General features: G+C 41.3%; 1 protein-coding gene across 1 annotated transcript in view; it reads right to left on the reverse strand.

The window, feature by feature from the left end:
• ARHGEF28 (Rho guanine nucleotide exchange factor 28) overlaps positions 1 to 24,619 on the reverse strand; it is a 61,494-nt gene extending 36,875 nt beyond the window's left edge. The window contains exons 1-15 of the mRNA XM_061349317.1: positions 24,294 to 24,619; positions 14,660 to 14,790; positions 13,534 to 13,808; positions 11,288 to 11,432; positions 9,923 to 10,034; positions 7,671 to 7,751; positions 6,779 to 6,818; positions 5,839 to 5,962; positions 4,361 to 4,493; positions 3,926 to 3,981; positions 2,683 to 2,734; positions 1,966 to 2,113; positions 1,699 to 1,814; positions 719 to 859; positions 2 to 252 (exon numbers count right to left, since the gene is read on the reverse strand). Coding sequence (XP_061205301.1) covers positions 2 to 252; positions 719 to 859; positions 1,699 to 1,814; positions 1,966 to 2,113; positions 2,683 to 2,734; positions 3,926 to 3,981; positions 4,361 to 4,493; positions 5,839 to 5,962; positions 6,779 to 6,818; positions 7,671 to 7,751; positions 9,923 to 10,034; positions 11,288 to 11,432; positions 13,534 to 13,808; positions 14,660 to 14,790; positions 24,294 to 24,378 — 1,890 coding nt within the window. The 5' untranslated portion in view covers positions 24,379 to 24,619. The remainder of the gene's footprint in view (position 1; positions 253 to 718; positions 860 to 1,698; positions 1,815 to 1,965; positions 2,114 to 2,682; positions 2,735 to 3,925; positions 3,982 to 4,360; positions 4,494 to 5,838; positions 5,963 to 6,778; positions 6,819 to 7,670; positions 7,752 to 9,922; positions 10,035 to 11,287; positions 11,433 to 13,533; positions 13,809 to 14,659; positions 14,791 to 24,293) is intronic.
• Between the last annotated feature and the right edge of the window lie 211 nt (positions 24,620 to 24,830).

Raw genomic sequence — 24,830 nt, forward strand, 5'->3', positions numbered from 1 at the left:
CCTGCTGCACAAGGATGTCTCCAATTCTGCTGATGACAAAATTATGTTCACTCCCTGCCTCATATGATTCCTGCCGTCTCTCCTTCATTCTGCAAAAGAATTGCCTGTGCATCTCCAGTAGCTCATCTAAGCAGGGGAATATTCTGTTCACTGTGCTGTGATCCAGCTGCAGTTCTTTCTTCATCCCTTTCCTGAATATTTCAGACATGATGAATAGGGTATGGATGTGATGCATTTCAGTTTGCATCAGCTCTGCAGTATAAGAGAAAACAGCATAGTATTGTAACCACCTGAACATTTTGCACACCTAAGACAGACTTTTAGCAACATTCAAATAGACAGTTGTATTTTTTTCTGTGTGAGCCTCAAATCTAATAGGTTATGTACGTAGGAAGACTTAGTTTATCTGGCTTTGGCACAGTTTTCTCAACTGTCCCCACTGAACAAGCTGGGGTTACAACTGCTTGAGCTGGGAATCAGATGAGGTCATTTCCAACCTCAACCGTTCTGTGAACAGGGTAGACGTGTCACTAGTAGTCAGTACTCTCAATTTCCTTAGCTCTAGGACACATTGTAACTCGTGACCAAAATGTTCTTTGAACCTTCTGATTATTCTGAGTTGAAGCATTCATTCTTCTGAGCATAAAACGTGCAGGTTCCCTCTCTAGTTTCTAAGTCAAATTGCTTTTAAACCTACATGAAGCTTTGAAATACTGACCAAAAATGACATCCTGCCTCTTGATGACATCCTTTTCTTGCTTTCTACAGAACATTGGCTCCACAACAAGACTCCAGGACTCTGCCTCAAACTCTTGTGCATCTGCGTGCAGATCAGTCCACTGTGACAAATCCACATCATCTGTGACAAAACATATAATCTCATTAACACACCGATGTACTCATACAGTAAGGGCAACACATCACAGGCATGAACTTTAGACAAGGCTTCTTCTAACATTAGCAGCAGCTTTACAACAGGGAAGCTTGCCAGATGTCAATATCACCATCAAAGTGTTGAAATGCAAAAGTGACAGGGGGAGCAGGAGAAAAAAAAAACACTGTTCTTTTACCATATTAAATACCTTTTATACTCCTTCTCTTAAAGAAATTTTTTGAAATTTAAAAATAAAATCCAACATTTTTGGAAAGAGATGTCCAGTGAGAGGTACCTGCACTATTCTTTGTGACTGAATGCCCTTTGGCTCTGGAATCCAGTCTCACACCTAGCTACAGAAAAAAACTATATCTACTCACTTCACAAGGATATGCAGCCATTTTAGGAGGGCAGGTTACCAGTGGGAGGTAAGATTTTGGGGCCACTGGGGAAATACAAGTGATGTAGGTTTATGTTTTGCAATGTATACCATCAATGGAGACTAACTGATAGTGCAGAAATATGGCGGTCTTCTGGTTCTGCAAGGATGCCAAATGTGTTTATCCCTGTTATTTTAAAATGTTAACACCACACAAAAATAGTCTAAAAGTTATTAAAGATTTAGTTACAAGGAAGAAAGGAAAATTTGTATTTTAGGACTAATGTGCCTGATTGTAACATTTTAATGAGGGACACAATTGTAATTGTAAAAAATGGTGTTCTTTCAGCAGATGAAGTTACTTCCTGTATCTAATAAAAAGTTTTTCTATTCTGCACTTTCTAATACAGGCTATAAAATGCAACATCTGTGCAATACTTCTCACCCTCAAAAGGATCCATTGAAGAAACAGTCCCTAATGCTTGTAACATCTCTTCAGACCGTGACTTGGACTTCCATGTGCTAGTCTCAGAGTCTTGCTCAGAAAATGGCATCGATTTTCTACAGCAGGAAAAAAAAAAAAAAACCAAACCAAAAACCCCATGTTTATTGAATAGTATCAGTTTTCCTAGAAATTTGATGTATTTAGCATAGGGGGTACTATTTAGCATAGGGGACTACTTAGCATAGTCCCCTAGCAGTTGCCCTTTACCTTTCAAAACTGGCACTGGGAACACTTTTGGACAAGAACTGGGATTGTTGTGAGGCTTCCCTCCTTCCAGCAGACAGTCCGATAGGCACAGAGGAAGAAGAATGGACTGGGAAGAGCACCGTTTGTGAAGTATCTCCAGGCAGGGAATCTGTGAGGCAAAGCAAACACACTTTGATAAACAATGTAGAGTATGTCACCAACAGCACGTTTATACTGAGAAACACCACCTGGTGTTCATATTGACCCATACTGGGTATAAAGAATGTCTGCTTGCCATGGTACAAGACCATGACAGTCTCCCACAGAATATAAAAATAAGCCTGTAGGCAAAGTGGAATAGGTCCAGCATGGATACTACTGAAAAAAATATCAAATCACACATGCTCTAACACTGCAACCTGAACATAGGAGACACAAATATTTGGGCATACAATGAATGACATACTCACAAGGACAAAACAGAACTAACTACTTTTGATTTTCATTCTCACCAAAACAAAACATAGCAAAACTCCCACTCATTTTATTAGAAGATGAGTTAATTCAACAGTAACTTCTTTTTAAAATCCTACTGGTATTAGAGACACACACACTTTCTTACAGATATTGAAATGAAAATAGAGACACAAAAATGATGCACGAAAGTTCATGTTGTCCGTCCCAAGGTTTTTAACAAAGCTTAACTTAGAAGTGCTAGGTTTACATCTCCTAACTTACTTGTTACACCAGCAGAGGTTTTGCTTTTATTATGGTACCTCTCTCGGGATTTCTGAAAAAAAAAAAGAAAAAAAAAAAACAAGTTTGTGATACTGCAATGAAATCACAGCTGATAACACTGAGTAGTCAAGTCAGTAACTCACTTCCATGTACCATCACACAAAAAGGCTTCAGAAAAGTGGTCATAAATTACAGTCCTAATTTCTACTAATAAGTAATAAATGCAGGTTTACTAGTTAATGGTAGATAACAATGGTAGATAGCAATACAATAGACAAAGAAGAATTGTAACATTTTAATACAACACAAAACCGAATCTGTTTATTCAAAACAGAGAAGCTTGCCACTGAGCTACAGCATAGAATCATAGAACCATAGAACAGTTAGGGTTGGAAAGGACCTTAAGATCCTCAAGTTCCAACCCCCTGCATCCTGTTTTCCTTATAAAAATATTGCCTGCGAATGCTGCGAGTAAAGGAGTTGCCATTCAAGGCTTTATATTCAAATAAGCTTGAAGCATAGGTAGGGCACTATCCAAGGAATCCTGCTTATTAGAGGCAGAATCAAACCCCCTTTCAAACAGGACTTTTGCAAAATCCATAGCAGAAGCCTGCTGTGCTTAGGCGTGTATTTCATTAGTGAAAGTTTTCTGCACCTCATTCTGGTTGAGGTAAGTCAGGAGCAGTGGGGGTTCTTGTCTCCTCTTGACAAATAATCTATCTGCTACAGTAATGAGAACTGCCCCTTCAGCCGTCTTAATGTCCTAAAGTTGGCCAGAAATTTGTGCAAATACATGACATGACAGCTATAACTAAAACAGCAAAAACTCAACTGATTTATTTTAGGCTTGTTTAAGTCTTGTTTATGTTGAAGAGTGTGTACGGAAACATGGTCTCCCTGTAAGCCACCACACATGCAAAACCTAACTACACAAGGGTTTTGAGGAGCCTTTCTTTTTAAGCCCTTTTGCATCCCTCCTGGCACACCACAATTTGAGTTTGCAACTCTTCAAAAACAGAAATATCACTTTAAACTCTTTTTTGACCCTATTCTAAAAAGTGTTGTTCATGTACAGTGCTTGCTTTGTTTGCCCACATTAGATATTTTGACACCCTTACAGACTTTTGCATAGACACTGGGTCTCAGCAGACTGTGTGCACTTTCTGTTTTTTCTTAATGATGTTTTCAGACCCCTTGGAAAGCAGATGTGCTCTAGTAAGAACAGCGTGGTGTAGGAGGTTACCTTGGTGCACACAGGAGCACATTCCTTGCAGTTCTTATGCACAATCACATTGCAATCTGAAAGAGAAGGCATATTTCAAAACCTGGCACAGAGTCTCCAGCCTGCAGAAAATACTACTCTGACGCTTCACCTTTTTCCCTCCTTCAGGTCCAGTTCCCTGAGAATGCTTTCACGTTACAGCCCCTTGCTAGGAAGAAGTTTTTGCCTAATGCATTGGGAGATGGTGGTGGTCTCTTCTGAATTCATCAACCGCTGTCCTTCCTCCCTCTCCCTTGTTAACCCCAGATCATTACATAAAGGAGGTGCATCCAATTACATAAAAGAGGTGCATCCAAATATAAGTAAGGTTTCTTTTTGAAACAAAATACTGCATCAGAATCTCAAGGCAGGACTCAGCACTGTAAGTTCACATGCAAAAGCCAAATAACTACTTACAAGAGCACTGCAGTGACTCTCTTCCTAGAAGCGCCTTTTCACAGGCCATACATGGCATAACTCCTGAGAAGGTCCCGTTTGTAAAATTGTGCTTGTTCAATTTTTCTTTATCTTTGGTATCTTTATTTTTTGTCTTCATCCCCAAGAGCAAAGGCAGGGAAAGAAAAAAAAAAGGACATTAGAAAAGAAGCAATTGAATCATTCTAAAATATTTATTCCCTGTCCTAGAAGTCTTGTAACAGTACACTGTATCATTACATCCAACACTGTTGAAGTCCTAAAATGATACGGGCATTGGTTTCACTGGCAGCTAAGCCAGTTAGCATTATCATGGAAGACTGGCAGAAATACATTTATAAAGCTGCAATAAGGGAAGGGTCACATGATAAAATTTAAGAAGTGTTACTGACTCCCTGCACACACACACAAATACCAATGCCTACATCTCCCTGAGGCATACATGCAAACTCATGCGTCTACAGTTAAAGCTGCAGTTATGTAAATTTAGACAACTTGCCTTTAGGTCTTAAAAGACATTAGAAATAACCTATTTTTAATAGGGCCTTAAGGAATTTACTAAATTCTGCCTATTTTTACAGTACTTCTGTTGATGTCAGTACACAATCTCTGAGCAGCCTTGGTAGTTATCCTTTAGGAGACCACACAGACACAGGCTAATGTACGGCTGCTGGACTGGACAAACATATATTCACAGCCAGTTCTGACACTCTTGAAGATGCTGCCTCAGCCAACCACCTTAAAATTCATGTACCTTAGGATATCCTGGGGCATGGGAGGGTGTACTAGAAAGACTGCAAAATTGCCAAAAGCCCAGCTCAAAAGATCCCGTAGGCCAGATCCATCTCTCAAGCTGCTGACTGATGCTGTTAATCTAAATTTCAGATGTCTCAAAACTAAACCACAAATGTTCTAATTCACCTTTGGTAGTAAGTTTGTTTCAAATGTGAAGACCTCAAGTCTGCAATTATTTAACTCTAAGTAGTGCTTACTCATGCAAAATGTCCCATTAACTTCAAATAAGGCAAATTCAACTGATTACATGCCAATGTACAAGTTACAGAATCAGGTATTTGTTGAGAGCAATTGAAAGCACAGGCCCATACCTCTTTATTTAAAAAACAGAATTATTTTTGAAAGAATTCAATGCATTTAAACTTTGGCTAAATGGCTAGATGAGATTATTAATAACATCAAAATAATGGCAAGGGAAATACTTGATGATGTTCAGCAAGGTTATTGTTTAAAAAGAAAGCCGTTTTTAATATGAAGGCTATTTCAGGGTATCCTGCGTATGCTTTAAAATAAAAAAGAATAAAAAAAGATAAAAGTTTCTTCCTACTATTTTTATGTGGTTTTGTAATAGACAACTTTACATAAAAATTATATTCTCATATATAATTAATTTAATTACAGTGACATAATTATATGTAATAACATGGATTTAAATCCTAAATTACCTTGCACTTATTCCGTGTGCTGGTCATTCTGTTCATCAGGAAGCTGAAAGTTCGACTCACTTTACATTTTTCAGACTCAGTTTTTGAGGGTACAATATATTTATTCCATTCCTCCTCCTGAATCCTAAAACAAAGACCAGTAAAGAATAAACCAAACTCATTCCAGTGGGAACAGTCCCTTAAAACAAAGCAGAATCTGGATGGTGATTATTCCACTTAACATTTACTATTAATTATTTGTTATTTTGAGGGTTTAGCTGATGCTATTAAAAAAACTCTGCAATCGCTCTTTAAATAAAGGAGTAGCACTAGAATTATAGAATCAACTAGGTTGGAAAAGCCCTTTCAGATCATCGAGTCCAAGCATTATCCCAGGACTGCCAAGAGCAGGATTAAACCATGTCATTAAGGGCCTCTTTCTACACGGTTTCTGAACACTTCCAGGGACTGTGACTCCACCCCTACCCTGGGCAGCCTGTTCCAATGCCTGAGCACCTTTCAGTTAAGAAATTTTTCCCAATATCCAGTATAAACTTCCCCTGGCGCAGCTTGAGGCTGTTACCTCTTGTCCCGTCTTGCTCCACTATCCCGTGGAGCACTCTGAATGTGCAATGTGTTACGAGCATGTGTAGTTCACAACTGGTACCAAATACCCCTTGCTTTCATTAAGGTGTTTTGGACCTTAATGGTCCAAAGGCAGGTAGGAGCACATCCCGGCCGCGCAGGTCCCAGGTGCCCACCGCGGGCTGTGCATCAAGGAGAGCGCTGAGTTCAAGCATGGGTTTACAGAGAGTGCGCCCCTAAACAGCTGCTAAAACCCAGCTGCTAAAACCCCGCTGGGAGAGGTGCCTCGGCCTCTTCCCTTCTCCGCTCCCTAGATGGCATACTTGTACCCGCTCCCGGCGGCTTCACCGCGGTATGGTGCGGCAGGCACCCGTACCTTTTGTCCCGGGAGCGATCCGGCAGACTGTATGCTCGCTCTGCAAGACATGAACAGGTATAGGGCACTCAGACTGCGAGGTCGTCACGTTTATCTGAAACGTGCGACCTCCACCAGGCCATTAGCTTGTTATTAAAGGCTTGCAACGTCATTGAAAATTAGGAAAGCAAAAACATATATACACATTAGAAGCAGCTTTTCCTAGGCTAAGACCACTGCCTTGTAAGCTTTGTTTAGTTGGCAGAATCTGCCAGAACTGAGATGGGTATCAGTGAAAGCCAGTTTCTGCAGAAATGTCTGGTTTTAAGAATAACAAAAAAGTATTTGTTTTTCTTAATAACCCAGACTTGAATGATTCACACTTCATTTTGCTTTTCACATAATTTGTTGTAAAATACCTTAATGACATTCTTTTAACATTTGCAATTACCTGTCTTATGCAGCTTTATCTGCAGTATTAAAAAAAAAAATAAACATTAAATCCCTTTACATGAAGAGGATTATTACTAGTCTGTGTAATGCACAGGATATGTAGTAAGTTTACATCCTACAAACAGTAGAGAGGACTCAAAACAGTTACTTTTCAACAAACTGTCTAAAAAGCAAAATTAAAGAAAAGCAATTCAGTGGGGTTGTTCTGGAAGAAAAAATACACACCACTTTACCATTTCCACATTAGAAGCCATTCTGTCTTCCAGTCATATTTTGCAAAGCTATTGCAGGTATGGTTCAGAAGACACCAAAGAAGCAGCAAGACTAAAGGGCAGTTCAGTTAGTTGTCAGGCACAATCAGTGCCTCAGGATGTTTTTGGAAGAAATGAAGGCCATGTACCCATGGGAGACACAAACAGCCTCATGCAAAACAGCGCTGTGGGGTTGGCATTGTACTTACTACAAGGGTGGAGCAGAGACACTGACTTAGAGAGTGAAAGAGCCTGAAGAAGGGATCGACCACTGTTCATGAGCACACCATCTACAGAGCAGGGACAAATCCTTTACTGTTACAGCCTAGTAATACCTTTGTAAATAAAAGCAGGTAGTTGTTTTAAATCTAAGCATACTGAAAAGCTTTCATCAGCAAGGGCGAGTGATTTCCCACTTTTTTTCTCAAACTTCATGTAAGAAAGATCTTCCTATTGTCCATCCTGTATTCATCTGCTTTGTCTTAGGTTTCAATTTACGAGGTCAGTAGCACCTCCCTTCTGAACAGCTGAGAGAGATGTTTTAAATGCTGGCAGCTGGTCAGAGAGGCACAGGCAGGTTTTTGGTGTGCACACACCTGCACAGAGCCAGACACAAGCACACTATAGCCCATAGAGATCAGGATGAACTAGCTGACCCAGCTTTTTGGACTAAACTCCTGGGTTAGTCCCACGCTCTGATGCAACTGCTCAAAGCAAGCACAGCTGTCCCTGCCTCACACACAGCCAGCTGCCAAACATTGTGTGATGCTCCTGTTCTTGCAGATGAAAGGGACAAGGCAGGAGGTGCTGGTTGCAGGGATGCACCAGCAGGAACCTCAGCAAACCACCACCCTTCCTCCCAGCAGTACACCGCACCTGCAGGGCAGGCTTCAGAACAGACTACTTCTAAAGCTTGGGCAGGAGTTTCCACCTTCTCCACAAGACAGGTAAAGGTTCAGCACTGACTGACCCAGAGGAAGGGGAGAGAGAATGAAGAGGACATAGGCCTGAGCTCAGATCAGATCAGGTAATGGTGTCTGGGTGAAGTGAGATCAACAGTTCCTTAGCTGCAAGGTCAAAGGAATTCTGGTTTAAGAACGTGAACTGGGCTTTGCTGATCTGCCCATTTCTACTCCTGTGGCATACTTTCCTCTTTCTCTTCTGCCTTGTTTTGCCAGACTTCACATCTAATCTGTTAGATACAAATGGTTGCAAATACATTAAGTGATGTGGAAAAATACAACATAGAGGCATGCTGCAGACTGCTGTACATGCTCCTCCTTACAAGGGAACATGGAATCTTACAGTTAATTTGAGCAATCACAAACCTGCTTTTCACAGTTTCTTAAGGAAAAAAGATGTCTGCAAACAAAGTATGCCTGCCCACCAGCTTTCTCCATCTCACCTTCCCAATAGCTTTTGAATTTGTTGTCTGGTTTCAAAGGTAACGTAAAATTTCCACAACTTTTGTGTGTTTCCATATTCAATGTCATAGTAGCACAGAATGGTTTGGGTTGGAAGGGACCTTCAAATATCACCTAGTCCAAACCCCCACGCCACAGGCAGGGACATCTTTCACTACATCAGGTTGCTTGAAGCCAAATCCTGCCTGGCCTTTAATACTTAAAATGACGGGGCACCCACAACTTTTCTGTGCATTGATCGTGTCTGGCTCACTGTAACTGATACATCCTGCCTCCTGCTTAGGACTAGCAGAAAGCTAAAGGTACACTGAAGGGAGAGACAAGCTGGAAGTATGACAGTGACAGAGGCCAAGCCTCTTGAAATGCAGGGAGGATCTTTAAGTGATGTGATCTATATAAAAAGCTAACAGATATATGTATCTCATCCTTTCTATGGTTCTCAAACATAACCCATGCCATCATTGCGAAAAGTGTTTTGTCTTCTAAATATGAAGTTACTGTCCAGAAACAAAACATGTTAGAAACAGTTTGTAAAAAATTACAAGCTTCTTGCAGAAACATCTGTGACTCTACTTAATGGAGAGTGTGGGGTTTATTCCTGTAGAGATTGTAATAGCCCATCCATGTTTCAGATACTCCCTGGGATCTGCAGGAAGCTGGGCCATCCACCCTCTTTGACACCTCTTCTGTGCCATCCAGAGCTTCCTCATGTCTTTGCTGGGCACCTAGCAGGAGGCTGGGGTAAGGACCTTCCAAAAAGATTACTGCCCTTGCCCGCATTACTTTTTCTGACTAATGGTCTCCCAGTTTGTGTCTTCCTGAGGATCAGCTGCTGCATCAGGGGAGAGCATGATGGGGCAGTAGATGGGAGGAGGGCAAGGGACAACGGCAGAGGTACTAAAAGACAATTGGACTCTGCTTTCCTAGATATTGGCAAGGTCCATGTACAGCACAGGCCCCAGTAAAGCCATCAGCGCTGCACCTGAAGCAGGCAGGCAACGGCTGAGGCTGTGCAGGTGCAAAGCCAGAGCACTGACCTTCATTTGAATCCCCAACTGCAAAGTCTCGAAGAAGATGAGGTCTTCCTAATACACCTTTGGGAGAGGAGCAGGAATAGGAGCGCGACCGAATCCCAGATACTGCACATTCCTACAAGAAATCGCAGCAAATTAAAATTTGTACAATTTTGAAATGCATCACTAACATAAACAAAAGAAGGCAGTGACAGAATTTCTGGAAGAAAGGTGACTGACCACACAAATTTTCTTGGTTTCTTTAAAGGTTTAAGTACAATTTTTGAAGACTTGAAATCTGTCATACTTCCACCACAATAAATCTTTGTATATTACGGGAAATAATCTGTGGGTGCAAGTTAGACTAAAAGGCCAAGAAAAAGCCCACATTCTACTACAGGTTGGTGGCAAGCACCATCCGAACAGCATTGTGTCCGTTATATCCAATGCCCAAGCTATCTTCTTTTACCAAAGGAGCCATTGATCTTACTACTTTAAAACCTCACAGTTATTTCCTGAAGACTAACACCTTGCATTGGTAATTGTCAATGCCTGAGTTTCCAAAGAAAGGAGTTAGCCTCCTTCTCTTTTATTATTTCTCTTCTTTTACTGTGCGTGAAAAGATCTTCTGATCTTGAAAGGAACATTCCTGATTTTTGATACATCACTTGTATTTCAACAGAGCCTACTACTAAACTGCTTACCTCATTGTTTTTAAAAGTAGCCCTAGCAGAATTCAGTGTTTGTGCTGGACTTTTTTTCTCCTTTCATGTAACCATTTGCTGAAAGTCAGATAAACCTCAACAGTAGAAAAAGTCTGCCTAATAAAAACGTAAAGAAACCCTACAAACAAAAAAACACTCTTTGTGTCTGAAGACCTCAGAAATGGCACCACTATCTAATGAAAATTAGCCAGGAAAATTTAGAAAACCATCGAAGAGGAAAGATTTGCACTCGTCAATGCACAAACCCCCCTGAATTTCCCTGACTTTAGCAACTGTTTTGAAACAGGCAGCAGGCTGGTTTTATACTTTACAAAGCTGTTACACTTTCACATAACTACAGCTGGTTAAACATTTGCTCGCTAAACAGGTTTTGGTTAGAAAATGCCAAATCACTGAACTTGAGATATTTCCTTTGAAATGCTTCTGATAAATAAATGATGCTTTTTCAAAACTGAAGTAAATCTTTGATGGACCTTTCCCATGGCTGCTGCCAAGCCTCCCCACAACAAATGGGGAGCTCCAGCTCCACAGCCCCATATGTGCTGCTCTCCAGAAGGGCTAGAACTGATAACTGGGAACTCATTTTTCCCCTTCAGATTCTGTCAGATGTTTTCAGTGAATTACTTAAAAGGAAAACAATGCAAAGCAAGACAGTATCAAATACCTCAGGCTGCAGACTGGTGGATAAATCCAATCCATCTCTGCTACTAGCCATGGCTTCTGAAGAGCTGAGGGGAGGGTAGCAAACATGGGATCTGTCCGAAACATCTCCACTTCCGCCGTCAACTTCAAGGTCATCAAGACTTGAACTGAAGCAGACAATGAAGTCTTTATTTCCCATTAATTCAAGTAATAATACATCTCAACCTTAATGCAACAATCAAAGTACTGCTGTATACTCTGTTCAGTGACAACCCAAAACACCATGATTATGTCAGGTTAAATCACACTCTGAGGCCCTTCTCAGCTTTGAAGTCACTTGATCAAGTTTCTCAGTCACTCCATACAGGACTCACCTGATGCAAACTTCTGGATTCACAGTACATACATTTGCATCGCTTGCTACTACACGAACTCCCACCAGAGTCAGACACGTGTGAAGGATGACTTTCAAACCATTGTTTAGCATCTCCCTTAGAATTAGGTATTATATTCCACACATATACTCTCCCATCTATATCAATAACAAGGAGAACTGAGACAACTAGCTCAGATTTCAGTACTAAGACATGGGTATTATGAATATTTTGTGCAATAATATACAAATATTTTGTTCAATAATTATATGAATATGTGTGTATTTGAAAGATATGATATGGCTATTCGAAGATATATCTTTTCCACATCCATGACTTGATCCAGGATGAAAGAGAAATAACAAAAGAGATAAAGGAGGGTCTGAGACAGCTCATAAGATTCACTTCAAAAGCTACAAATTTAAAAACATACAGAACTATAAACAGGCTAAACAATCTCTGGCTAAATCAGTACTTCAAACACCTAGACACTATTTGATTAGCAAGGCTCCCGAGCAGGAGGATGGGTCCCATTAACTGCAAGAGCAAGTTCACGGTCTCCATCAGAGTGACCGGAAGGAATGGATGACTGCTTGCAACAACATTCCAGCCTTACAACATAAAACATTGAATTATGTGTGGTATTTCTAAGTAGCCAAAGTTCCTTCCAGGAATAATAGCACAACAATTCCTTCACACACCACTACAGTTTGTTGAAGGGCAAATATACCAATACTGCCCAAAACTACATCCTCATTACATTTCTGGAGACCATCTTTCGCAATGTTTCCTTGTAATAGCCCACGTGACATCTCAAAAACAAGTTATCTAACTGCATTAAGTTACTGTCGCATTTTAAAACTGGAAAAGTAATATGCCTCTATGTCAGCAGTCAAGCTACATGTCTTACTGGGGGTAACTTACCCAGGGAACTTTTCTGACATAAAAAGCTGGTTTAAAGCCCTGCTAAGTAACTTGCCACATAGCAAAAAATAAAAGCTGGCAAAAATAAAAGGTCTGGAAAAGAATAACTCATAGTCTGATATTTGTTGTATTACCTATGCTAAAAGATTCTGTCTAGAGGAACTTCATAGTTGCATAAGAAACTCAATATTAAGGTAGAGAAAATGTTATTCCCCACTTTAATTGATAACAGACAGATACTACTGCTTCCTTACTATTTTTACATAGATCTGATGCCCTACCTCCAACTGGTCCAAACACTTTTGAAAGGTGAGAGACAGATTCAAATTTCCTCTTCTACAGGAGGAACTGATTTCACATCCCTTCTTTACAGAGAAACAGTAAAGGCCTTTCATCACAGAAATTTACTAATTGGTAACAACAAAATTTATACTTTCATCTTCAAAGCTCTCTGCATTCCCTAATCCAACCAGTTCCAACCATAACTCAAATCCTTCTGGAGTAGCATCCTCAGACAACTGTCTCTCCTGGCAACAGAACTTGTATACCCGCAGAAGAGCATAAAACAGCCAGATCTATCAGAAACACAGAGCTGTATTCTGTACTGTGTCTTTTGAGGTAAAATATACACGTACTCAGGAACAACTTGGTTCAGGCCAGTGCAAAGAATGGAAAGATTTCCAGAGAGTTCAACAGACTTTGGTCTATATTCTTAACAGACAATAAAACTGAGGGAAGCACGGGTGAGATTTTTGTTAAAAATGTCTTCATAACTATTGTACAAAAACAGATCATTAGGACAATTTAAATATCAGTGATTAAAACTAGTGATTTTATCTCAGTAATAATATTTATCACTACATATTCCGCTACTACATATTCTACATCACTACATATTCTACATATTTTGAAGTAAAAGGTTATAAAAAATAATCCTTATTCTGGCCATATCATCAAGTCAATTCCAAACCTTTTTTTTTTCATGTCAGCATACAGTTGGTCCTTATCCTTAATAAATCCATGACTCTTGAATGAAAGGTATGAATCTGCTCTACACGGGTCAGTATGTCTTACACCTGCATTTTCTACATTTTTCAATGGCCTTTGGTTTTCTTCATTTGGAATATACATATATGGGTCATTTTTCTCAAGAGAAGGAGATGAAGAGCTCTTAGCCTTCATGATTGAGTTGGTGGGATTAAGACATGTTTCACTTTTCACATAGTTAGTCTTTAAATCTCCAGCCTGCAGAGAAAAAAATAATATTGGTAAGAGGCAGTAACAAAATACACTGTCAAGGAACAAAGACTAGATTAGTTTTCCATTTTATTTACGGTTATATGTTTTGCCTTTTATTTTCACCAATTATTTTTAGAGCACATGAGTTGAAGCCAAGTTATATGGTAAGAGATTCTAGACCTTGCATTGATTTTTCCATAATTAAAGTAGGAATGAATTTGTATTTGCAAGTCTACTGGATTTCTCGCTCATATTTATGCCTTCTGTTAAATATATTGATTCATATATTTATGGCTTTTATTAAAAAATAGCCTTGAGTCAAGCAAAAAAATATGCATAATATATTAGTCTGGGAGCCATATGGAAGAGAACTCAAACATGCAATTTAATTTGGAAAAATCAGCCTACATATCATGCACTTTTGGTTTTCCAGCACCTATTTCCTAAGTTTCTTCTAATATTAGCCAGCATCAGCAGACTTATCTCTTTTGTGAATGTACACAGAATTGAGAAAATCTGAGTGCATGTGAGCAAATTATATTGTGTTAATGTTTCTTAGAAATAAGCAAAACCATTTAGCTCACAAACACACAGAAAAGACAGTAAGAGCTGCCTTAGAGTTCTTCCTACAGACTAGGGAGAGTAATTCCTAGTTACTCACGAACTAAATCTATTAAAAGGAATCTCATAAATGGGTTATAAAATACAGAGGAGTTAGGTATTACTGGTTTTATTTTAGAACTTTGCTAATTGGCCATACACCACTGCTGACATTCAGAAGATCCCACTATCACACAAAAAAGTTACTTTAACAGAATATGATGAAAAAATTGCCGAAAGATCAAACATAACCTTACTCGGTCTACTACCATGCAGTTTGCATATACTTCATCACTTCTACTCATCATGGCAGAAAGTCTGGTTGCAGTAAAAAAAGTAGGTGGAGTCTTGAGTTTCCTGAGAACATCAAGGGTAGACTGTCTCTGATCTGGAAAAAAAGAAATTATGGAAAATATGTCACTAAATTTCAAGCCAACTTCTTCTCATGTATATATATACACTGTTACAAAAATGGCAAAACTAAAAATTAAGCACCAAATCTAATGATTACAATTTCAGTAGTATTTGGGTGGCCACTCAAAAATCTGCCCATTTTGTAATTGCCTAACACTTGCTGTATCTTCCAAGAAGTCTATAGTTCCAACCCTAATTGTTAGGGTTGGAAGGTACCTCTGGAGATCATCTAGTCCAACCCCCAAATCATTTATATAACTTAAAAATAAGTGTTCTTGTATCTTGGTTAACAAAACCTTCTATTTTCCATCTAAGCTAGAACTTCATGGAGATGTGTGGTTGCAGAAGTACACAGGACAAGATTTATGGGCTGGGTTGAAATATGCATGTTTCTGGCCTATACATTAAATACCCAACATCTGATACATTATAGGAACAGAATACTGTCCAACTGCAGTCAAATAATGACTCTCCTAAAGCATTCTACCTACTGGAAGCCACATAAATATTAATCTTAAACCAATAAAACAGATTACTGTTCTTGTAACAAAAAACAGCAATAAAATTATAAGAAGGGATATAAATAAAATACCACCAATAGTTCCTTTACAGGGTGACAGCAATCAGTCAAGATCTGACCCACGAACAAGGTATTTGGGATGAAGACTGCATCTGACCTTGTTATGAGTCTCACCATGTCATGGTTTAAACCCACCCAGACAGCTCGTTCACTCACTCCCCCCCTTTTTTCCGTCCCCCTATTCCCAGAGGGACAGAAAGGAGAATCGAAGAGAATGCAACTCCCATGGGTTGAGATAAGAACAGTTTAGTAACTAAGGCATAACACAAATCACTGCTGCTGCCATCAATAATAATAATGATAAGAGAAATAACAAGGGAAGAGAATACAACCGCTCACCACCAGCCGACCGATATAACTCGCCCCCCCAGCCCAAGCAAGCACTGACTGATACCTCATCCATCCCTGCAGTCCCCCAGCTCTTCCGGGTAACTCCCAGTTACATCCTGGGCATGACGTGCTGTGGTATGGAATACCTCTTTGGTCAGTTTGGGTCAGGTGTCCTGTCTCTGCTTCCTCCCGGCTTCCCCTCCTCCCTGGCAGAGCATGAGGCTCACAAAGTCCTTGGCCAAACCAAAACATCATTGTTATCAGCTCTGTTCCCAGGCCGAAAGTCAAAACACAGCACTGCACCAGCTACCAAGGAGAAAAATGACTGCTACTGCTGAACCCAGGACATTATCCACCCCTTATTCCATACCATTCACGTCATGCTCAGATCCCACATTTTCAATATACCATCACTCTTATCTAAGTGCACTCTCATCGTAGTGCATGGGCCAGTCCCTATAAAGCTGCTGAGTCCATCTGGTCCATGATGTCAGGCTCCATCTCTTGTAACAGTCTTTCAGAGCAGGAGAGGCTGTGTGCAGTGTTCACACTCGTGAATAACCTGGGCAGTAGTGTCCATTGCTAAGTCCACCCCTCGATCATGAGTCCATCTCTATGTTGCATCTCTGCTCTGTTGGCCTTAAGGGTCATGGGCCCACCAGGCTCAAAATAATTCACTGTCCCCTTCAGCAGTTTCTGCAGCTTGTTGCTGGGGACTCCATACAGCTGCCTTCCATCTCTTACACCTCCAAAGCACTGGAGGGGCCCAGTGGACTAGATACTTGCCCATACTGTCCCACATGCCCTTCCACTCATGGCTGTCCACCCTTGGGGGAAATCTCTTGGTCATCCCATGTCATCATCTAACCCCAGACAAGACCCAAACCCGACTCTGCTTAAATTTCGGGATCAGACAAAATGGTGCTGGGTAAAACACACTCTGTGTGTGTGCCAACATGCTGATCCCCATCACAATCAGCAGGCAGGTCCCAAGGATACCCAAAGGCCATCCAAAACCTTCAGAACTCTCAAGCGATGCTGCTGTACTTGTCACTGGGGCTGGTGTAGCTGCTGTGCTTGCCGGATCTCCCACCACCAGCTTCTCTTTTCCTGAGTCCAGCTCTTCCTCCTCTGCCTTGCTGGGAAATGCTGCGGGGTCTCCTGCGTCCTCCTGGGGCTCGGCGGGCGGCTTCCGGGGAATGCTCTCGGCCGTCGCGGGGCTGGGCTCGGCCGCGGGGCTCGGCTCCTCTGCGGGGCTCGGCTCCTCCGCCGCCTTCTCCCGCTGCTCGGCAGCCGCCTCCTCCCGCTCCTCGACCGCCCCGACCTCCTCCACCGGCAGCCGTCCCCTTGCGGCCTCCGGTCCCTCTCCCGCTTGGTCCCCGGGGCCGCTCTCCCGGGCCGCTTCAGCAGCCGCCGGCTCCCGGGGCCGCTCCCCCTCGGCTTCCCAGAGCCTCACGCAGACGGAGGCGAGGGCGAGGGCCAGGACGGTGAGGAGCAGCCGGACGGCCAGGGACCAGTCCACGGCCACGTCCGTCCCGCCCTGCTGCTGGAGCCCACCCGTATTACAAGTCATTGCCATAAAGTACATTGAGACAGGAACCTTAGCCCAAGCCCCACACTTGATAAACACTAACACAGCAAATACCGGCTCTAAGTAAGTTACAACATTCTGAAGCTGTGAGATCAAGAGGAACAACTCTGAGAGCCAATAAATCAGCATTGTGACGAGTGACTATTAATCCAGTCAGATCTGTCGTTATCTCAACCGCTTGTGCCCCACGTTGGGTGCCAAAAAAAACTGTCGTGGTTTAAACCTAGCCAGACAGCTCGCTCACTCACTCCCCCCCTTCTTTCCCTCCCCCTACTCCTGGAGGGACGGAGAGGAGAATCGAAAAGAATGCAACTCCCACGGGTTGAGATAAGAACAGTTTAGTAACTAAGGTATAACACAAATCACTACTGCTACCACCAATAATAGTAATGATAAAGGAAATAACAAGGGAAGAGAATACAACACCCCATCACCAGGCGACCGATAACTTGCCCCCCCAGCCTGACCAAGCACCGACCGATACCTCCTCCAACCCTGCAGTCCACCTAGCCCCTCCCGGGGACCTCCCAGTTACACCCTGGGCATGACGTGCTGTGGTATGGAATACCTCTTTGGTCAGTTTGGGTCAGGTGTCCTGTCTCTGCTTCCTCCCGGCTTCCCCTCCTCCCTGGCAGAGCATGAGGCTCACAAAGTCCTTGGCCAGACCAAAACATCATTGTTATCAGCTCTGTTCCCAGCTGAAAGTCAAAACACAGCACTGCACCAGCTACCAAGAAGGAAAAAAATGACTGCTACTGCTGAACCCAGGACACACCAGAAATCATTCAACAGAAATCCAGAGTTTAGTTTTCAGTAGTGTGTTAATGACTGCAAATATTATAAAAAGCTGCATGGGCTGACTATTTCACTGCTTTGAGCAGCAGACAGCCAAGTGCTACAAAAACACTGTCAGACTGTCCTGCAGACCCACTTCCTTAAAGCTGCTTACAAACATGAAGAGCATACATCTATCCAGCATTTGAGGTTGTAGTCAAGGCCTCATATTATCTTCAGATTGTAAAAAGAGCAAAATTGGACAAAGTGGAAACCAGTCTTATTCTAGACGGTGTGAAAACAGGCTGTAGGGGAAAAAAAAAATAAAACCACCAAAGTTGTGATGTAACTTTCCTTGTTTTAGGATGCTGGAAGTCAAGCATTGACTTTGGAAATGAATTGAGATAGACTAGCATAAGAATGATGTGACAGGGAAAAGTATAACCAGCAAAATATCTGAAATCAAAACTCTCAAAAAACTTCATTCCAGTTTGTCTGTCATTGAAAATTATGAAAAAATCCATCTTAGTCTGCATCAGAGATTTACTTTCTGCAAAGATGGAAAGAATAAGACACCACTAAAGATTTTCCCCAGTATATATTCCTAAAGCAATGTAACTGCTTTTGGAAGACCACAGAATTATATTGCATGGCTTGGGCTAGAAAGGAACTTTAAAGATCAGCTAGTCCAACCACCCTGCCGTGCATGCTGGGGACTGGATTAGAAGCTACACTTGTCAAGGTCTGAGGTATTTGTTTCTTAAAAAAGAAAAAAATAATAAAAAAAAAAATACCCAGACTACTGCCAAAACTTCCATGCTACACCACAGAATTTATTTCATTTTAAGATGATATCTCATAAAGCACAAGAACAGGAAGCTCTACGCTTAAGAAGAAACTGGAAATTCCCATTTAGAAACAGCACACCATGTATTATTTCACTTCCAGTCCTGGCATGCCTTGCGGTATCTTGTACCATTAAAACATCCTTATGCCTCTCATTTTGCTTCTCCCTCCTTAGATTTTAGCATAGTTTTAGTGACTGCCATCTTGAGAACTACTAATGCTACAAGCCATTTCTTTATGTCTGCCAAAATCCCAAAGCTTTTGTTTATAAATAGTACAAAAGTATTATTTTCTAAAGAAGTTTTTGGCAGCTAAAATCATATGGAAACGTGATTTGGCAAAACTGGTGATACTTTCTTGCGGCAAGTAAAGCTTTCCAAGCGCTGGTCTTAAACCAACAACCAGGAAGAAAAAACATGTCAGGCTCTCTACTGCTTCTTGCATGCTTATTACCTTCCCCAGCACATTCCCTCTTGTATATAAATCCACTGGGTACGACTGGCAAGGGAGGTATTCCGCTCTAGTGCTAAGGCAGCTAAGGTTCGATACATACCCCTGAAAAAAAGCCCAGGCATTACAGATTCCCGATTCACACTTCATGGCATAAACCCAAGCCTATGGCAACAGTTTCTTGACTTCAGCAAGTCCCCCCTGCTGGGGTCCCTGCAGTCAATGGACTGCACTATGAATTACATGTCCTGAGACAGAGACAACAAAATCCCCCTATTACTTAATATTTTTGTTTATATATCAAGCTCTAATACTACATTTTACATTATTTTAAAATTCTGTAAGACAGTAACAATGTGAGCAACAGCTTCTGAAGAAAGCTGGTGCAAATACAAGGTATCCCAGAATATGTTATCTGCAGTACTTTCCATCAGTAAATCTTAGCTGATTACCGCTGTTAATGCCGTATGTTTTTCTGGCGATGCTCCAGTCAGTCTGTTATTAAAGCTGAGACGTCTAAGTAAACATTCATTGGGGTTTAAATGAAAACACAAAAGGTAGCAGGTTATTTTGGGCTTCATGTTTCAACATGACCCCACTGTACCTCCTTATTCCACCTCCACCCCCAGTTTCAACATGCGTGAAAGGACAACTACATCAAACTAAATTTGTAACAAGAGAAGTATTTAAAGACTTGGCTGAATGTAGGGAAGAGCATTATTAATTACACAGTAACGGTGCTAGTAACTTATTTCCACTGGACAGGCCTACATGGCTTAAAACGTGATGGAACAGTGGCAAACATCCACATCACACTGCGTTTCTACAACCCCACTAATTGCCCCCAGCCTGCCTTGCTGGCTACAAGTTATCTTGGTCTTACAGGGACCATCAGCAGACCTTCCTTCAGGTTAATAATATGGCAGCAGGTAATAGCCACTACCTTGGGTACCAGTGCCTGAAAGATGAGGGGTATCGACAACATGCATTTTCAAACAAAATGTCTTAAAAATGTCCGCTACCCATTCAAAATGTTTATTCTTACTGCAGCTACAGAAGTTTAGCACAGCTTATGAAAAGACAGATAAGACCGCCAGGGCAAACTACTTCTGAGACTGACAGTGTCCCAAAGAGTTTTAGCTCTGTAAAGTGTCAGTAATGGACTTTAAGATGCTAAGGTAAAAATGACCTAAATATGTACTAAAATCACCCAGGATGCACAGCTCATCAAGCTGATCCTCTTGCCATAGCCGAATGCTCTCTGGCTGTGTACTGTGCCATGACCACAAAGAATAAAATAAAGGCATGTTTCCTTTAGCAGAAGCTGCAGCTGTCTGCCATCTGCCTGGTAAACACTCAAGAAAGATGTATGCATTATTTAGATACAGGTGAGCAAAAATCACAGTTCTGGGAAGGAGACTCTCCAAACATGGATAAAATAAAGACCTTGACCAATGAATAACTAGGCACAAGTTCTCTACATCTTCTGTGATGTTGTCATCAAAGTTACATATCAAAGGCTGCACATTTTACCAGGCACAAAAAGCTTATAAAAATGCTTTAAAAAAAGAAAGCACATGATCATCATAGCAATAATTCAAAACATGCTTTCTGGCATAAGAAAATGTATAGCCTTGAATGACCTATGTTGGAAAATGGCAAGAACATAACACTGACTGGTTTTCCACAAAATAAAAAAACTTAAATTGTTCTATGAGAGCACACAACAAAATAGAAGTGAAATACATCGATGTGACCAAGCCAAAAGCCAGGAAAGAAATTACAAGTTTCCTTCTCCAGATACAATGAATAGTTTTCAGACAGCTAATCTCATTTACCCCCAGCAACCTGTTCAGGGGTTAATGTATAACTGGAAGTAACAGAGCTATGAAGTCAGCAAAAAATGCAGACTGCTACGAGCAACAGATATGCTATCCTCTAAATCCAGAAGTGGTCACCTGAATTTGGAGAAAGAAGTCCTCACATTCCTGGCAAGGAGCTGACCTAAGTGACATGAACGTCTAGATGTGGACCACACAACCACTTCCAATGAGGGATCTGCATCCCTAATTCAGGTGTCTCAGTGCTTCATTGAGACAGTGCAATTATTCGTGACAGCAAAAATTTAGCAAGTACATAAGAATAGTAATAAATGGAGGGTAAAGTGAGGTAGGCTTTGAAGTGCTATTTTCATAAAGATGAACATTTAATGTCTTAAGTCCATGGAGTGGAAACCAAAGCACTGTTTCCTATATACTATGTGGAAAGGATCAGGCATCCAGATGCTAGGAACCATACCATCATGTTCAACATGTGATCCTAAAGTAAACTCTAAGAAACACTGAGGATAAAGGCACTTGTCAATCACTGACTTTGTCACCTAAACCTGGGACACAAGAAAGCATCACTTTTCAACATGGGATTCACAGCCCTGACCCTCCTCACTGAAGAAGGGGCCTTACCTACTATGCAAATTGATATACAAACAGAAATAAGTTAGTGTCTCATTTTGTACAAGAGCACAACAGATAAAATACTTTCCCAAGGTATGGGATGCTCAGTTTCAATTCCCACCTCTGCCTGAGTGGACTCAGTGCATAATCCCCAGTTCCCAGCACAGTGGGACAGACATGCTAGAGACAGGTATTCTCAGCACCCCTGAAGTTAAAGCCTCCAAAAAGGCTCTGAGAGTCACTGCCTCTGAACAGGTAGGTCTATACAGTGCAACAGGATTGGAGAAGAGACCTGGTTTACAGTCATTTCACATTAAATAATATAATAAACACCATTAGGGGTCTTGCAACAAGGAAGAAAACCTAGAACACCCTCCCCAGCCCAATCACTGAGACGCAGTCATGTTCACATTCTCTGCTAAGCCTGATTAACCTTTAATTATGCCAGACACACACAGCCTCATCAGGATGGAGGGAGTCTGCAATGCATGGCACCAAAGGTGCACAGCCTGCTCTTGGCTCTTGCCAGCCCCCAGGAGTTGAGGGGAACAACAAGGGCTCCACCACCCAGTTTGCAGTCCCCAGGCAGGGACAAAAGCTGACCTTGGGGCACGCAGGGAGCTTAAAATCAGAAGACACTGATGTGTATGGTGCAAAGTCCACCTCAGACTCTCCCACCAGAGGTCTGCACAGCTCCCAGGGGGACCAACCCCAGAACAAGAAACCAACAGCCTTCTGGTTCAGAGGGGAAGGGAGGAAGCTGACATTCCATTGCCCAGGTCAGCCAGAGCACCCAGCACATGTACAGAAAGCCTCCATGACTTTCAGGGTGGGGAGAATGAGTCCTGCACCACTTTCTATCAGGCACTACAAGCCTCTTGTTTGCTGAGACCTGAACTCCTGCATGAGCGAAATGCAGCTATGAGGCACATACCCCACACCTAAGTGCCAGAATCCGCTGGCCGTATTCAGATAGGACCAAGAAGAAACAGATCATGAGTGCAGATCATGAGCCTGCTGTCCCCTTGCAGCAGCACTTCTCCCATCATGTGGGCAGCCAGGATTTCAGTTCCTCAAGCACAGGTGAAACCTTGGACTTTACTACTAAAACATGCACGTGCATCCAAGAGCACCTTCTTGCTCCAGCAATCCCATATACATGATCAGCTCTGCATACCAGCCACATGTGTTGGTATACTGTCAGCAGGGATGAGAAACCAGATCCAGCACTACAACATGCAAACACCAGATGTGTATGAAGTGCTTTACCACAGGTGAAGTGTTAAGGAAAAAAAGAAGAAAAAAAAAAAAAGGCTGCCTAAGGTATAATAAATCACAACAAAAATGCCATGGAAGATGGTTGTGAATGGTTGTGGAAACAACACACACCATGCAACATGCAACCCATTTCATCTTCTCTGCAAATTGCATCTGCATCCATGCATATTGCAGAAACTCCTTTGCACTTGGGAAACAATGGATAACCCCATGAATAAAAGTAAGAAGTTCAAAAGTGTTCTGCATGTTAAAATGTGCATTCTGTACACATTTTTCTCTCCAAAACTAGGTCAAAGTCTCAGTCTGTGTAAACATGGTTCTCCTGGCTCATTGACTTTAATGATACCGACCGATCTTGCTTCTCTTGTTTTTTCCCTTTCTGAAACACAAAAAAGCGATTTTATGGAAGGAAGCACAAATTACATTTTGTTGCCATTCTTCATTTCTTTGCTTTTAAATGTATCAAAAACTTATCTTTCCTCATTAAAGCTTTCAGTGCTAATTCTTCCTAACATAAACTTGCTGGTCAGTGCTTTTCAACCTTCTTAAAACCTCCTTTATCATACTGACAACATTCATAATGCTTACCTCCCAAAGACTTCTCAGCAAGGGAGGAGAATGTCTAACTATGCAAGGACAGTAACTGACCCTGCCATAAGAGACAAGTAACTGACCCTTTCACTTTAATTTACAGACAGCAAAAGATTCCCTCTTCATTCTGGTAAGATTTTTCTAATTTAAAGTAATAAAAATAATAATAATAATTCCTGTTAGCTCTTGAGGCTTATTTAAATTACCAAATTCTCCCTAAATTAAAACTGTAGCCTGCAGAGCTTTCTGTAGCCACTGCTGTGCCATGCAGCTCCCAGAGTGAGAGCTATGCACTGAGAGCCACACATGCAAGCAGGAGAGAAAAAAAAAAATTAAACAAAACCAAGAACATAAGAAAGAAATAAAAATAATTTTAAAGAACAGTACAAAATTTTGACAAAACACTTCCTTCTCAACAAATTCCAGCACTATTTTCTACAAAAGCATAACTAACAGTGAGGTAGACTTTTGATAGAAAATTTACTTCATGTGAGCTGTTTAGAGCTACCTGCACACAATCAGACAACAAAAAGGAGGTAGAGCTATTAAGCAGGAGTCAGTTAAAAGAAGATAGCTTTTTCTACCTGGTTTGGGTGCCCTTCTTCGAATCCTCATTTTAGGTAAGGAAGGCCAAGAGTAATTAAAAGGTGAATCAGAATCTGAGTCCATTTTTGTGCTAAATAAACAGCAGATTCCCAAAGTTGCACTTTGTTGTTGCACTTTGTTGTTCCCAATAGCAAGTCAAGTCTGAGAATGATGTAAAATAAAGGAATGGACAAAGAAGGATCAAATTGCCCACTAAACGCAGGGGAGGGAGAAGCTGTAAATGTTTGCTCTCTTCGGGCGTCCAGGCATGTAGACAGATCAGGCTGCAAATATTACAGCAGTAGCAATGAGGTTAAAGTATGAGAGCTTTGAGTGGAGCTGTTGCATCGTGGTCCACAGCTATTTTAAAGGTCACAGTGTGACAATGAATCATTAACTCACCTCTCAATTTTGATGTAAATGAAAACAATAGGAGTTGAGTAAAAATGAGAAAATACATCTCAAAAGTAAACAAACTATTGCAAGCTTTTTCAAAGCTTTGCTTACATGTTAAAAGTGAGGTTTACAAGGACTCT

Source organism: Neopsephotus bourkii, unplaced genomic scaffold (genome assembly GCF_033783945.1).
Source record: "Neopsephotus bourkii isolate Nb327-2 ecotype Australia unplaced genomic scaffold, CSIRO-AGI_Nbou_v1 NB_405, whole genome shotgun sequence".
Classification (NCBI taxonomy): domain Eukaryota; kingdom Metazoa; phylum Chordata; class Aves; order Psittaciformes; family Psittacidae; genus Neopsephotus; species Neopsephotus bourkii.